Source organism: Echeneis naucrates, chromosome 9 (assembly GCF_900963305.1).
Source record: "Echeneis naucrates chromosome 9, fEcheNa1.1, whole genome shotgun sequence".
NCBI lineage: Eukaryota > Metazoa > Chordata > Actinopteri > Carangiformes > Echeneidae > Echeneis > Echeneis naucrates.
The window spans coordinates 12,944,832-12,961,546 of record NC_042519.1 but is presented as its reverse complement, the minus strand read 5'-3'; the positions used below and the strand labels follow the sequence as shown (position 1 = coordinate 12,961,546).

General features: G+C 42.5%; 1 protein-coding gene across 2 annotated transcripts; it reads right to left on the bottom strand.

Moving 5' to 3' along the window:
* Positions 1-8,724: 8,724 nt before the first annotated feature.
* On the bottom strand, positions 8,725-11,319 carry LOC115048705 (glial cell line-derived neurotrophic factor-like). Of its 2 annotated transcripts, none has more exons than XM_029510399.1 (2): positions 10,964-11,319; positions 8,725-10,073 (listed from the first exon to the last, which is right to left on the bottom strand). In XM_029510399.1, the coding sequence occupies exons 1-2, from the start codon at positions 11,197-11,199 to the stop codon at positions 9,620-9,622; spliced, it is 690 nt and encodes a 229-aa protein (XP_029366259.1). In that variant the 5' UTR covers positions 11,200-11,319; the 3' UTR covers positions 8,725-9,619. The 2 variants fall into 2 exon arrangements, with proteins under 2 accessions (XP_029366259.1, XP_029366258.1); XM_029510398.1 differs by having other exon boundaries at positions 8,725-10,194; positions 10,964-11,298.
* Positions 11,320-16,715: the final 5,396 nt, after the last annotated feature.

Sequence of the window (16,715 nt, the reverse complement as noted above, 5' to 3'; positions counted from 1 at the left end):
GCAAACCATTTGAAAGACTCGAGACTTGTGTGTCTTTGCTCGTGTGAGAAAAGTTATGTTATTTGTGTATGTTTCTGACCCCAGAGGTTGGTAGATGGTGGCCCAAATGTGGATGTTTGTGTTTATTTCTACATAAATCTGGGTTTGTATTTGAGCTTTTGCTCATTGTCATGCATCTTTACACGCTGTTGTAATTATTGAGTGTGTGTTCTCTTGTGTTGCCTGTGTGAACACATTTCATCATAGATTAATGCTGTCACAGACATGCATGAATTCTTAATACACTCTGGTTTCTGCTCTCACACAGAGGAAGTCAATCTGACCTGGCCGAGGGCAAACATTGAACTCTTCCAGAGGTTGTGTGTCTGCGTGTGAACTCTCACAGGGCCTCTAGCAGAGGGGAGATGCGAAGAGGTGAGTGATGTATTGAGTACTTACAAGACAGAGACTCAGGTGCCAAAAAAACAAGACGTAAAATCAAAGCAAAAGAGATTAATGGGTTATCTTTTTTCCAGCTCCACGATCTGTATTGTATTGTTGCTTTGCTGTGTGCCACAAGGCTTTCTGCAGCTAATCCATCCTAGGCAGACACAGTCGAGTGGTGAAGGTGCTAATGTGGAGTGTTCTCAGGGGTTCATTTCACCCATTCACCATCAGAGTAATCTGTTCTACAGATGTGGGACTTTGGGGGCAGAGACGAAGAAGATATAGAGAGAACGTGAGCTCTGTCTTATAATCCCATGCTCCCTGCTATTTTCTTACTCTGAGCTACCTGTCAAAACACGATGACTACCTCTGGCATTTTGATTTCTGTTTCTAGCACTTAATTGTATCCAGATTTGGGAGACAAATCAACTTCTATACTACAGCAGCTCGGCAAACATGCGCAGGAATTACACAACTGTTGTAATGAGATTCAGATTTGAGAAACTGTCCATCTTGTTGCGCAGGACAGACAGATGTTGACATTTCGACTTAAGCACAGTCATTAACAACAATAGCACAACAGAACTGCAGAAATAACAATGCATTGTGGTGTGGCTGTCAAATATATGGCTTCCCGTGCTTGTTTGAGCTGCCTGTCATGTGCTTTGTGCTGCGCTCAGGGCAGATTGTTCTTTGTGTGCTTGGACAATCAGGGATGTCTGCTTGTCTCTGCTGGTTTCACATTAAGACGGGGAAAAAAAAAACATAAACTCATTCAAGCAATTATAAACACACATAAATGAGGTAAAGACTTTTACAAGATAGATTTGTTTTGTGACAGCTGGAGTATCGCAGAAAGCTGGACAGAGTAAGCAGCCCTTCCTCCAACTACTCTGCAGACAGAAGGAGCAACAAAGTGTCATCACTAGTGTGTGTACGTGACAGTTTTCTTCCATAGGCTGTCCCACTGCGGCTGATGTGTGTGAGGGTAATAAATCCATCTTGTCACGGATCCTTTGATGACAATGAGCTTTGTTGACGTTACGGCAGCTTCCTGTGTGACTTCAGACCATGTTGATAGTTTCCTGTGTGTTCAGCCTCAGTGTGAAACACTGTAATCAGGGTATCTTTTGTTGAATAATAGATTCAGTGAGCGACCGATTTTACACACAGCAGGTTTTTCCATTTCAGCTCGCTCATAATTCAGCTTAGGCATGAGACATAAGAGTTTCTCAAATGTTATTCTTTTGTGTCAGGCAATTAATCCCCAGAATCCACAGTAGGGAAGATCCACCAGGCAGATTTAGACAGAACACAGAACAGAAAGCGAGTCTCACAGAGTCACACTGAGCGCCACACAAAACGGAGGGAAAAAAAAAACCCCAAACAGCTGGAAACCTACTTTGAATTGAGATTTTCATGCACATTTTTTGGTGATGCAGGCAAAACAACCTGTCTCACAGCTAAAAGGTTTTTCTCTCATTCATTATTACTAATTATCACTACAAGATTTTAATGGTACAATACAAGTGTATGTGTAAGAGGAAAGTTTCTTTTTCTTTTTTTTTTTTACAAAAAAAAAAAAAAACCACAAAAACTAATAGATGCAGGATGTCCTTCCCCTTTCAATGTTTTTGTAACAATGAAAAAAATGGACAGAGCTGTGCTGAGCTAATTGACTGATGCAGCTTCATAATTACTGTTCTGACATGAAAGTGACATCAGTCTGCTCAGTTAACTTACACAATAAAATTATCTGAGAAATTGAGATGTTTGGTTAAATGCCCTTTGGAAATTGCAGTGAATTTGGATAACAACTGTTGGAAGAATTAAAGTTATCCGCTCTACATTTGCCAAAAAGTATCCTGCGGTAGGGATTTTGTTTTTCCATTGACAGTGGAGAAGAGACGTTTTTAAACGTTACTGTTCTGTCTGCCTCGAAGGTCGAAGCCTGGCAGGAACATCACAGAGGTCGAAGTTGTATTTCCTGTGCTGGTAATATGTTAATAATGTCTCCACCTCTCTGTGGCGTAGGGCACTTTCTACCATATGGCATAACTTAAACGAATCAAAGGGCAAGTAAACATGCCATGTTACTATCCCTCTGCTTCTTTCTCATGGTGAAATGATCCTTTGTGTGTGCAACAGTTAGACATCCGCCACTGTGTCCGTGTGTACAGGGCGTGTCTGTCTTGAGGATGCTTGTGAGCCGATCATAGTTGTATGCTGATTTCTTTTTTTTTTTTTTCGTGTCAAAGTTAGATGGCCTATTTGAGTAAATTACGGGGCAACTGTGAGCACGAGCTATCAAGTTTCCATCAATTCTGTCTCTGCTCACACAGGTCTGCCTGGGTGTTGTTAAGGCACACTGAGGGGTCATCAGAGGGTCATTCTGAGTCACAGGCTCAAACTGTTTGTGCCCTGTTTTTGCTCTGTGAGTCATTTTCAGGCTTAGTAGGATCCATTTCAGGGTCCATTCGCCTCGAGGGGCGGGGACAGATGTCTGATTGTGGATCACTAATACATGTATAGGTTTTTTTGGGAACTTACAATGTCATGTTTGGATTTTATCAGAAGCAAAAATCTGTGATATTCTGTGGTAATCATTCTTCAATTAATTCACATTCCATTCATTCATCTTCTACCGCTTATCCGTTTCCAAAAGGCAACTTGTCAGATTAGGTTCCTAGAGGATTTACCTTACCTTAACTTTACAGGGTGAAATGTGATGTTTTATGTATTAGCTCACAGTCAGCTAGAGCATGTAGTCAAAATGTTCATGCTATAGAAAATACCTAAAAATCGATCAGTTGAGTCCAGTTTACCACAGTAGAGTTTCCAATTGGAAAAGCCGAACCTTGGCATCACTAATGGATTAAGCTAATGGGCATGAAAACAGGGACAGAGTGAGGTGGAAGGCTTCGGAGAGATGGAAGTGGTGAAAGACACCGGGAGGATGGAGTGATAGTGAGGAATGAGAAAGGGATAAAGTTCTGCCTTTTCCTCATGATGGGAGGATGAATGGTTGTGGTCTGGTTTGCCTCCTGAGGTCTTAAACTCACCCACAAACCACTGCTGTGTTTACAGAGGAGATTAGAGCAGTTGTGCGCTGTAGCTCTACAGCCACATGTGTGAACGATGAGTGGAATATACATCTATTGATCTACTGACAATGTATGAAATGTATATTTTGTAACACTTATGACCTTTATCACCCCAGAGGGAACAGCTGCAGTATGTTGGAACTTACAGCTTCATGTTTTTATGGTACGTGACTAACGTCCATTGTGGAAACAGCAAATAACAAGATGAAAAGCCTGAAATATTTATTATTTTGCAAAAAAATATAGTCACTATAGCAGCTGTTTAAAGTTTGTGTTTCACGTTGTTCTTGGTAATTGCTGCCTTGAAGAATTGAACTGGTTTCGACCCGACCGCAGGACAAATAAACAGCTTGAGGCCAGGGTCCGTTTGTCTATATTTTATATGTCTGTCCCAATTTTGTTTATGCTGAAGAAAATTCAGTCTAAAATACCACTGTATGAGAGACCCTGGAAACAGCAGTTGAGAGTAATGGCTATGATCATATGATCACAGTGTTACAGTTTAGACAGCACCGCGGCGTAGTGGTTAGTGCTGTTGCCTCACAGTAAGAAGGTCGCAGGTTAAATTCCTGCATGTTTGCATGTCGTCCAGGTACTCCAGTTTCCTCCCACCATCCAAAGACATCGTGTTTGGGTTAACTGTTGACTCTAAACTGTCTGATTGTGAGTGGTTGTTGGTCTCTGTCTGTCTCTGTGTGTTGGCCCTGTGATGGACTGGCGACCTGTCCAGTGTGAGCTGGGATTGGCTCCAACAACCCCTGTGACCCAGAAATGGGTAATCGGTAGAGGATGGGTGAATGTTACAGCTTAACTGAACAGAGTTTATTGGTTCAGGTTGGGTGGCTGCTTAATTTAGCCACTACGATTCACTGGAGTTGGTTAATGCTTGAATTAACATTTAAGTTGAAACTGTTATTTTTATAATAACAAATGTGTTTCTCGTTGTTTACCTCTCACTGTTGCACATTCAAGACAAGCACTGCTTCCTTTAGTTTTGAAGCAACAGTGCATCGTTACTGGACCCAGGCAAGATAAAGGTAAATGAAAAGTTAGCAAAACTTTCTCAATAGGATTCTGGACCTCGTGATGACAAATATTTGCATGTATTCTGCAAATTGGTTGCTGTGGAGTTGCTCCTGCATACACAAAAGATCCACACAAGAACATTATTTCTTTCATCATAAGAGACCAAAGTCTGACAAATCTGTCACACAGCTTTACGTACAGTCTGTCGGTCTATAGTGTGTAGTTTTGCTCGACTTAGTTTGTTATATTGGAGCAGACTGTTTCCCCTCAGACAGGGCTACTGTCCGTTCTGTCTGCAAACTGTTCCTCATGATTAATAACAACACAGACAGGCAGATGGAAAACCATGTCGTCGGCCAGCCTGTCTTTCACTCTGCCTATAAATCTTTGGCTTTGTCTGATGGTCCTGGGACATTCATTCAGAAAAGAGTTGACCTGCATGAATTACCACAAGTAAGCCGCCCTACAATAAACACATACACATTTGACCTGGATTTGCCCAAACATTAAACTAAAACTGTAAAAAGTAATTATAACAGTTACATAGTGGGTTCATTTTGATCGAGATAAGCTAAACATCACTTCTAAATACAGATTTTCCCATTATGAATAAATACACACGCAATGTACCACAGGTGTGAGGCACAAGCAGAATATTGTAACGCACAATCTCAGGTTTCAACTGAATATTTAACCATCTGAGCTCACACCTCTTACACACTTACACGCAAGGGGATTGTGTTGCATTCACGTCCTTTGCCAACTTCTGTGTCACAGTAATCAGTCATGGGTTAATATACTGGATCTGCCAAATGCCTGGCTGTGTCTTTGCTGGGTTGGTGCTAAAATAATGGAATCAAATGATATATCTTGTAAAATGATGACATCATATGTAATATTCATATATTTAGTCTCTATCACTGTCTCCTGTGCAAAGATCTGTACTTAAAACGCCCTCAATACAAAAATTAGTTTCTCAGGAAACTGAGAAGAAAAAAAATGACAGTTTCATGAAAAACGTCATCAGTGCCTCCAGACAGTTCTGACTGTCTGCTCTCACACACTGACCATTGGCTGAATCAGTGTATGGTCCACTTGTAGTTCACCACAGGGACGACTGATAGTGTGTGTGTGTGTGTGTGTGTGTGTGTGTGTGTGTGTGTCTGTGTGTGTGTGGCACAGTGATGACGGTGAGCCTGTGACCGGTGGTTTGGCGATCGGCCAGTTGAAGATGATCAGTGCAGTGCGGTTGCAGCTCCGTGATAATCCTCCCTGCCTCTGCTTTGTGTCTCAGCAAGTGCAATGACAGCAGAGCAGTGTTTCTGAAACTCTGTAAGCTCAGCCTTAAGCACAATGGAGAAATAGTTCCTCGTTTGAATCTCAAAAATACTAGTGTCATAGTATACTGTGACTTTTTATTTTGGTGCCAAAACGTCAAACTTCTCTTCTACTTTTTCATTTTTGCTCCTCACCTTGAGACAAGTTTTTAAGAATTCCTAATAAAAGGCTCATAAAAACACACATTTATCAGTTCTGAAAATAAGAAGATAACAGATCCAGGGGCGTTGTTTGATCGCAGAAACAGGGTGAGACAACATGAGCATTTTGATCTTGTCATAGCCCTCAAATCGGTAGCTGTATTGTTTTCATGTTTGATGACTCTTCTTCCTCCTTCTGTGGTTGTCTCTTCGAATTGACTTGTCAAGTAGCCTGAGTCAGACTGACGGATTCCAGAGCAGCGGCACAAAGAGTTTCTTGTGGTTTGACAAATCTTTCACGAGGACCCCCGGCATGTTGGATATAACGGTGGTTACATTTGGGTTATCATTGGTATCTTTTCTCACGCTAGCTGGCACAATGGTAGCAGACAGGCCACTGCCCACAGCAGCTTCCTCTTCTAAACAAACCGCTTCATGATTTAAATCCAAGGCTGAGAACTTTAGAACTTTGTGAACTCAGATTTGGGATGGACAGGAAGCCGACTTTTCTTCTGAAAGTCAAAATACTTCTAACAGCAGTGTCGCCACCACATTGGTTTGGAAATCCTGGGAAAAGTGAACATCACGTGACCTCTTTACCCCCAAATGATTCATTTAAAAGACCTCTGAGGCACTTTCTCAGTAATATCCATATGGAAAAGATCCAAACGAACCTTTGATCTGATAAATACAAGCTTTTATTTAGATGCAGTAGGATCCACAAATCTGAAACCAGTTTTCCATTCAAGGGAACATGATAGTAATATTTTCATTCACATTTTTATTGTGTTTTATTAACTCCAGTCGAAAGTTACATAATAATGACTTTTTTGAAACCAAGAAATTGTGGGATGTTTCCAAAGTGTACCATTACAAATCATAAAATGCTTTTATTTGCACCGGATTTGATATATTGCCTCTGACAGTGTGTCTTCATGGGAGACATATGGGGAGCAGCGCATTCTCCTTCAACATCTACACAATGCACTAAGATTTAGCATTAAGTTGAACAACAACCACTCTAGTGATGTGTGTTACATTTTGTTTACATGGCCCGTGTAGACATGAAAACATGTTTGCCTGACAAATTAAACGACAACAAATGTTTGCCTCACACTGAGATAATGGATGTGAATGAATTGTGTCTGTGGCGCTCTCAGCAAAGATGCATTTTGAAATTTAAACAGGATTTAGTTTTTATAGAAACAGTGGCCTGGTACAGATCTCAGGAAAGACTTTTTTAATTTTAAATTTTTTTTTTTTTTTCTTACAGTGCTCCCAATGATGATTGAGAGGATTTCCTGTCCAACCAAAGCAGCCAAATTCATCTCAGCAGCTTGACCCCAAATACAGGTGAGAGAGAAAACTATGAATTGGTTGTTTTAAGTGACGTGGTCCCATCAGTGTGGCGTTCACGTCATGTTCATGTTATGGGAGTATTTAGCACCTGTTTCAAACGGCGTCCCCTCATCAGCACGTGTTGTGTTACTCTCTGGCGGAACATCATCTTTCATTACAAGCTCCCCTGACACCGTGAACAAAAGAGCACAAGATTGATCTGACTAAGAACACTATCCTCTGCCTATGGGTTAGCACTAAGGATTTCCTCCACTGTCAACAGCTCCAGCTGACAAATTTATGGATATTTTCCACAGAGGAGCAGAGCTTATTGTCTTCATGGTTAATTTAGGGATATGTCTCATTGGGCTTGTAGTCGCCAGCAGACAACAGTAGACAATAAACTCCTATGTTTGGCCAAACTGCACTGCGGGTGTTTAAATGTATTTATGTATTCAGTTGCATCTGGTTAATCTTTGGCCTAGAGACTACAGTAATTAGAAGAGGTATTAATGTTTGTAGAAACTGTTGAGTCACTTCCAAATAAAATCCAATTTTGCACTAATGTTAGAGATAAATTTCAGTTTTGCTAAAATTTTGATAACTGAGACTGATTTCAAGCACGGGGATATAAACTTCTCCATAAGTTTCTTATCTTTTCCCCCGCAGCAGGACTACTGATCTTAAATAAGATAAGGCCTTGTCCTGTAGTTGTTGACTCAATGCAGCAGACAGGGAGAGGACGGGCTGTGAAATGTAAGAGAGCAGGGGTTGGATCAGATATCGACCAGACACATTAGTTAAGCAAGACTTCTCCTCTCATGTTCTACATCATTGTGCCTTCTGTATATTAGCCACCTTTTAATCATACTGTCACTTCACTGTCCTGTCTCACCTTCAACATATGGCACGCCATTGCTGTATTCTTTTGGGCTTTCTTGATCTGGAGGTATCTTTTAAAAACCATCCGTACGCCATGCATTTCTCTCGCTGCACAGTCAGTCCCCACCTGCCTTCCCTTCTTATACTGTTGACAGTATCCTGCACTGCTCCTGTATTTTTGTTCCTGTCACTTGGTAACATTAGATTCAACCTTCAACCAAAAAATTCATCTCGAACACCCCGTTTTGTTTTTTCAAGACAAAAAGCAACAGCCCAATGGTTATTTTCAGCTATCCTTCTTTGGTGTTTCCCCATAACTGGTTTTATGGTGTAACTTTGGATACCAGCACATTTTTCTGAATGTGATGGTGGTCAGATTTTTGACTTGGTGTTGTCTTCTAAACCATCTATAAAAGACAGAAACATGGATGCCTGCATGTACATTACAGAATACACTGCACTGTGTATGAATGCATTTATTAACAAATAAATGACAAAATTTGAAAGTGGATACTGTATAAAAATAAAGCTGTAGTTAAGTTTTTAAAGTGATGAAAACTTGTTTCAGGACCACAGCAAATTTTCATGGACAACATGAAACTAACCATGAATTTACTATTCTTCTAACTGGGACAATAAATCTATAGCGTTTCTCACCTCGGTCGTAAAATAAACAAAACAAAAAACAGGAAACAATGCAAATGACAAAACTATAAATGTTAAGATTATGAGGAAAGTTTGCATGCGAGGAAAAACTTTAAAGGTGTCCCGTTGAGTTTTTAACCACCGTAGATGTTTTTATGAGACAGACTGTGTGTTTTCAAGGCAACTCCACATGGCACTTTCAACGTAAGTCCCTGATGTGTAAAAGATAATTTTGTTTAACCCGTAAACCACCCAATTCTCTGCTGCTTTAATATGGAGATAAAATTGACTAAAACATTTGGCACACTCTGAAATATGACATGACAATAATAAATAGCATTTATTCATTTTATAATAACAAAAATAAATATCAATAAGTTAATCTATCCGAAATTTCATAAATATAGTTCATGAGCGTCCATGCAACATCTGTGCTGTACAGTAGACAGAAGGATTCTGCTGAGTTGTGTTTGAGTTTGATTGATTTCAGTCTCCTGGGCAGAAGTTTCTGAACTATGGTGTCAGTGGGAAAATCATAGATAAAACGAAGGAGCAAAGCATGAGAAGAAGCAGATTGATCGATGCTTTGTGGTCAAGGCTGAACTGATGCCTTGGGTGCGTTTGGACTCAAGTTGTAAGGCAAGAAAGTTCCTCACAATGTGGGCCCCCACCCTTAAAGAAAACACACAACACACAAAAAACACACAAAAACGTGACCCCCTACACACAACCGCATTTTCTAGCAGAGTGCTTCCTCACGGTGTGGTAGACAAGATTATCATCCAGAAAGGAGAGGTCATCGTCGAACGCTGTTGGCCGACAGCAGGCCTGAGAGGGCCTGTCTTTGGGAGGAAGCCTCCTGTTGTGAGCGAGGTTAGAGAGGATCTTGTCGTAGTTGGTCTCAGACTTCCTGCAGGGTCCCGAGCAGTACCTGAAAATCATTTCCTCTCCTGAGCGGTAGCCCAGCCCGAGGTCCGACACGTTGAGGTGGATCTGTTTGAGCACGCAGCCCTGACCTCGTCCACTGCCGCCTCCCCCTCTGACCTTCCTGCCCGTCTCCCCAACTCCAGCTCCTCCACTTCCTCCTTTAGCTCTCTGCTGGCTCGCCCCCTTCTTCCTTTCCCTTCTGTATTGAGTGCTGCTGCCCAGCTTTTCTCTGGAGGGAGGCGAGGTGCTGGACAGAGAGGTAGATATGGACACAGTGGATGAGGAAGAGCGGCGTATTCTGCTGATGGTCACTCTGATTAAATCCACCACCTCTTCAACCTCACTTGGGAGGGGTTCATCCACATTGTCTGAAACACATTAGGAGGGATGTGTGTGTCAGATTGGACAGAATCCACCATTCACCACATCATAGTCACTATAGCTGTGGAAGAGCTGCAGTATGGTAGATGCTGCTCAGACAAATGAGGAAACTGTACACATTGTTTTTATTTCCACAGAGGAATTCAGTCTGATTCATTCAGTTAACAGAAATAAAAAACACACAGTCATGCTGTGTGGACTTCATTACAGCTGCAGCAACGAATAGGTTTCCATGTGGAGCTCAGTTCAAAAGCTGCGCTAATTGTTCAATTACTGAGTTTGTTTTAACTTTTAGATGGCTGACAAAAGAGGCAATTACCTTTTATGTTTGTAACATTTCATCATCTAGATTAGATTAATAATAAAATTAATTGTTCGCTGTAAACATTCATACCATCATTTAGTCCTGTTAAAATTTATAAGCTTGTTTAATGTGTGTGCGTATAAATCAACATCAAAAATGAAACAGGCCAAATTTGTACAGGACAGAAACTAATTATTAATTAATAAGAGCTGGGTTCATTTATTTTTCACATAAGTATTCAAACAACTGCACTCTGAAATGTCTCCCTTAAAAAGAGCTGTTTACTGAACGCAGTTTTCTGTGAAGTGAAAACAAACCAGAGGCAGTTTTTGTGTCTGTTAGGCCAGATGATAATAACGACGATAAAAAATAAGGGCTGGACTTAAGAAACCCAAACCTTTTGAATTGTTCTGGCACTTTTTTTTCCCAATTAAATTCCTAAAGGCTCTTACATTTTCCTGCTCCGGACAGCGGCCCCTCCCGGCCCGCCGTGTCCGTCTGGGAGCGGCTGCCGCCCGGGGAGGCGGCGGACAGACGGTGCCGAACCGGCGGGAGCTCCAGGGGACTCTCGGCTGCGCGCCGTCCGCCGTGGAACAGCGGGCCTGCGCGCACGGCACTCAGCAGGATCAAACAAGCGGTCAGGCTGTCCCATAACTTCATGGTCCACTTCAGTCCGGCAGACGGACATGGCGCGGAGCGGAATCAGCAGGTATCATCTGACCGCATAATGAGGAGGCTGTGAAGCTGGAGAGGACGCGGAGCTGCGCTCTCACACTCACCTCCTCACCTCCTCACCTCCTCCTCCTCACCTCCTCACCTCCTCCTCACCTCCTCACCTCCTCACCTCTTCCTCACCTCCTCACCTCCTCCTCACCTCCTCACCTCCTCACCTCCTCACCTCTTCCTCACCTCCTCACCTCCTCACCTCCTCCTCACCTCTTCCTCACCTCCTCCTCCTCCTCCTCCTCACCTCCCCCTCCTCCCCTCCTCTTCCTCACCTCCTCACCTCCTCTTTCTCACCTCCTCCTCCTCCTCCTCCCCTCCTCCTCCTCCCCTCCTCTTTCTCACCTCCTCCACCTCTTCCTCACCTCCCCCTCCTCCCCTCCTCTTTCTCACCTCCTCCTCCTCCTCCTCCTCTTCCTCACCGACTGTAAGGAGCTCACTCCCTCCGTCATGCCAGCCCGCAGTCACCAGGCCGAAGTGTTTGCAGTCAGACAGATGCAAAGACTAAAAAAACAAAAAAAAAAATCTTTTGTAAAGTTCCAGTTTTCAGGCCTTCCTCCGTGTTTCATTCAGTTTTTGTAGCACAGTGCGCTGAGGCAGACTGCAGTATCCTCAGTCCCAGACAGTCCGGACTGAGGAGGACTGAGAGCGGGAGGTCGGACAGCAGAGACTGGGAGTGGTGCTGACGTCTGCCGGTCCATCCTCCAGCCTCCTCCATCCCTCCTCCATCCCTCCTCCAGGCTCCTCCCCTGAAGCCTGGAGGAGGGATGGAGGAGGGATGGAGGCCAACTGCAGCGCTCAGCTGGCTCAGTGTGTTATGAAAGAGGCTCCGTCTGTAGAGAGGAGCGTTCACACTTTCCACTAACATTATGCCAGACTTCCCATCCTGCTGCTGGTGTTTGGTTGATATTGGAAGGGAAATGTGTTTCTAATCAGACTGTCAAAACAGACCAGTTGGATTGTGGTGCTACTTATAACCACGGAGGCCTTGAAGTCATGCAGTTTTCCATCTGATGAGCAGATGATATTTAACGTGGAGGGCTTTGAGCTGATACCTACCACAGATTCACTTGTTCAGATCTGCCTGTAATCTCTCAGGAAAGTCTCTTTCCTCACACCTTTAGATGAGTTTGTGGCTAAGTAAAGATAAGACTTTAAGTTTCTTTTATTTTCTCTGTTTCTTTAAGCCATGTGTCAAGAAGCAGTGTTAATGGCCGACACGGCAGCTGTTATGGGATGTTCCCAGTCTGCAGCAGTCAGGACCCAAAGTGGTCCAAGAAAGGAAAAGAAGTGAACCAGCAACAGGGACATGCTCTTGTCTTGTCTTGTCTTTGAGGTCTGATCCAACACAAGAGCTACTGCATCCTAACCTGCCTAAGAAGTTAATGCTGGCTCTGATAAAGGTGTGTGGGACTGCGGAGCTGCAGACCGGTGTGTGTGTGTGTGTGTGTCAAAGCTTTAGTCATATGGATGTCACTTTGACAACTTCACCCCTTCGAGGAAATAAAATTCCTTTCAGCAGGATAATGCTCTCTGCTGCTCTGCAACAACCGTTTGAGGAACAGAACAATGACTTCAAAGTGTTGACTTGGCTCCAAAACTCAGTCCAGTTCATTGTGGGATGGACTGAACTAAACGCCAGCATTTAAAGGATCTGCTGCTGACATTTTAGTCCAGATAGCACCGCTCCCCTTCAGAGTCACAGCCTCAACAGGTCAGGGCTGCGTTGGTGCCCAAAAGGAGACCTACACGGTATTAAGCAGGTGGTCATAATGTTATGGCTGGTGTACATGGATCAGTTTATCTCACCTGTGTTTTGCGAGTTTTGGTTTGGTGGTTTTACTGTAAACCAGACATACTGAGTGTCAGTAAGACGTGCAGGACTCGTATTAAACCCCTCTGTTGTCACTCCGGCCTCGCATCTACAGCCACAGCACTTCAGTCGAAGAATGTGAATAACAAAGCAATGTTATTATCCATTCAGCATGTCAAATTATGCATTTATTTATCCTTTGCTCTCTCATTTTTGCAGAAGATAAAAAGGCAGAGATGTGCATGGATGGAACAATGTTCAGTGACTGAAACCAGAGGGATGATGATTGAAAATGATCCAAAGGAGATTGTGCCTGCGTGTCAAATGCTCTCCTTCCAAGAGTATTTAAAGCTGTTTATTTCCCTTTAGTCTGCAGCACAGGAAGATCACTGCACACCCGGCTGTTCAAAGACTTTTTGTTCTGTGTAAGCATAACCGATGCTGTATGTAGTGAGTAACATTCACCACATGAGCTTGTCCAGATCAATCAGGCACTAGTTCATTTATTTAGGAAATTCCAAAAGCAAGATTTTAAATGGTTTAGAGTGTTTAAAACACACTTACTTTCTTCTAGTTTTTGTTGTGAGGCACCAGGATAAAGACTCACACCAGGTAAAAGGGCAGTACAATTATCTTCTCCTTGACATGCAGACCTTCTCGATCCTTTGTATTGTTCAAAGCAGCAATTACCTTCTTTTTCTCTCTTCTTTGAGGAGGATTATTAGAAATAAAATGTACATCTGCTCTTGTGCATACACTTTTTTTTTGCCCCTAGGAAGATATTTCCATTTCCTCCCCTTCCAGTGTGGCACAGGCCTTCCACTTCACAGGTTGATGCAAAATACATCCTGCCTGTCCACAGACATTTGAACAATATACGCAGATGTACAAACATACACACTCATTCATGGGCCCTTGTGTAGCGCTTCATGATGAATCATGTGTGTGTCAGTGCATGCGTGCATCAGCCACATTGAATTGTAATCACTTGACTACATTGGACGCACAAAACCCATGTGAGCATCCAAATATACCATAGCCTTAAATCTGTACACATTTGTCCTGTACCCTGCTTGTGTTTTTACACGTTGGTATACTAATCTCTCTGAAGAAGCTTCCCTTTCCACTGACTCATCCACATCCTCAAGCGATTACATCGTTGCCAAGCATCAAATATACCAAATAGATGTCCATTTGGCCTATTGTATAAAGCACGAGTGATAATCAGGGCTTGATCGGCAGTTGAATCTGTCGGCCCTTTTTGGGGCTCAGTGTAACTGGACTGTGTTAATTGCACAGGTCATTTCACATGTCACTGTCAGCCAACATGAATCTGCAGCCTCAGGATGGCTTGTGCGAGGGAGTAGATGACAGCTGGAATGAATGTCTGATTTGGGACACGGCTGCTGCTGTAGTAATTAGAAAGAAAAAAGGATATCCTGACTCTTACTGACAAGGAGTTTGGGGATATTGGTGATAATGTGCTCTGTAGTGCTGCTTTTTGCATTTCCTTTTCTTTTAATGTCGCAGTCATATAATTGTTTCCTGCTGTGCTAAAGGCAGTATTGGTCAGTTGTCTTTCCTCATGTAAAATAGACAGGCACAGTCCACACACGAGCCGATACAGCACAGTACACAGCACTGAAAGCAACACACCGCATCCCGCTCAGCTAATCGACCGCAAAAGCATCCACACAGTTTGTGAAGATTTTCCCATCTCCATGTAATTTGTACACTTTTTGTGCATCAGTGTTGGAGCCCTTCATCCTTTCAAGGCTGAATCTCTTACCTAGAGTGTAGTTGGCTTCCATTTTGCCAATGGATTGTCAAAACAGCCATAAAGTTTTGTTCTTGTTGTTTTTTGTTTTTTTTTTAAATCTCACATAAAGTCAAAGCTGAGCAGCACGGTGTCGTAGTGGTTAGCTCTGTTGGCCCACAATAAGAAGGTTGCGGGTTCAGTTCCCGGCCTGGGGCCTTTCGGTGCAGCGTTTTCATGTTCTCCCTGTGCCTGTGTAAATTTCCTCCAGGTACTCAGGTGTTTGGGTTAAATTGTCCGAAGGTCTGAGTGTGAGTGGTTGTTGGTCTCTGTCTGTCTCTGTGTGCTGGCCTGTCCAGGGTGACCCCGTTCTCACCCAGTGTGAGCTGGGATTGGCTCCAGCAGCCCCCGTGAACCGGAAACAAATAAGCAGACAATTGGAAACCAAGCTTTTATCCACTGAAGGAATTTACTGACTTTAGCATGTGCATTAGAAAGAAAAATGACCAGAAATAAAACATACCACCAGTACAGACCACCATTAGTCCACTACCCTGACATCAGCTTAATTAAGTTTGAATACAGAAGTAAGATGTTGCCTTGCAGTATATTTTCTCACTTCTGATGTATTTGCCTCATTGGATAATTTAAGTACAGGGTAAAAATCACCTCCTTGCGGAGGCATTGTGGCGCTTTGAGGGTAATCCACACCATATGTACACAGGTGCAGTGTGAGCACTCGAGCTTTGGAAGCTGTTAGTACAGTCCGTGCCGTCTGCTCAGTTGAACCACTGGGAGTTGGTGCAGAAATGTGAAAATGGGATCAACAATAGTAACTAAACAAATAGACCATCTACTCCACATTTGTTTGTGGCTGTGTGAGACCTAAATGTTTCTGCATTCAAAGAAACAAAAGTCATCTCTCTCAGAACATAGTTTTAAAACTGAACTCAGATGTGTTGATTCCTCACATATATATTGGATATATATTATATTATATGTATATATTGTTTGTATATTGGATTTAAATGCTGCCACTAGTAGACACTATTTCCTGTTATTATCTGCCTTACATATTCACATAGTCTCTGTTGCATTAATAAAAGATTAATCTTTTTCTTTTTTCATTTTCAACCACAATAACTGTCTTACCTTTTTAAAAGCTTTCATTTCAGAAAGCATCACTATCTATAACCACTTTTTGAGGCTGTAAAAACTCATGTAGTGGAATTAAAAGGAAGGCTTGTGATAATTTTTCTATGCAGGATGGAAAAAAATGAATATTCTTTTGAGACGGATGGATGATAGTTCAACAGAGGTCATGTATGCAAATAACAACAATTTATCTTTAGTTATCGCTGGTCTGGTGAGGAAGAACCAATTAAAATCTGACAGAACATGTGACACCCTTTTAACTACAGACTGCTTTTCTTCTCATCAAGTTCAACAAATTTCTAAACCAGCAGTCCAAATTATTTGCTTGATTTATCTTAAAATAAAATCAGAACAAAGAATCCTTTACTTGAACAAGATTCAAGACTGTCCTCTGTTTCCTTCACAGTTAGAATGAGTCAGCAGAGGAAAAGGTTATTACTAGATTACAACAGAAGGAAGGAATAGTTGTGTATTTCGTGAGGTGGCCTTTCCTGTCAGTCTCAGTGTCCCTGTCTTCTCCTGTGTGCGTTTGTATTTGGCCAGGAGATGGAAGCAGTGAGCCCCACACATGCAGGTCAGTGTCCATCACCGCAGCCCCTGCACCTCGCCACTTCCCTCTTGTATCTTTTTGTAATGATCATCCGTAAAAATACATCTTCTGATGTGGTTTCCAGTTCATCTGCAGTTGACTGACCTGAACACATTTTCAGACGCCTTACCTAGTGAAGGTATGATATGACTTTTTATTCCAAAAAAT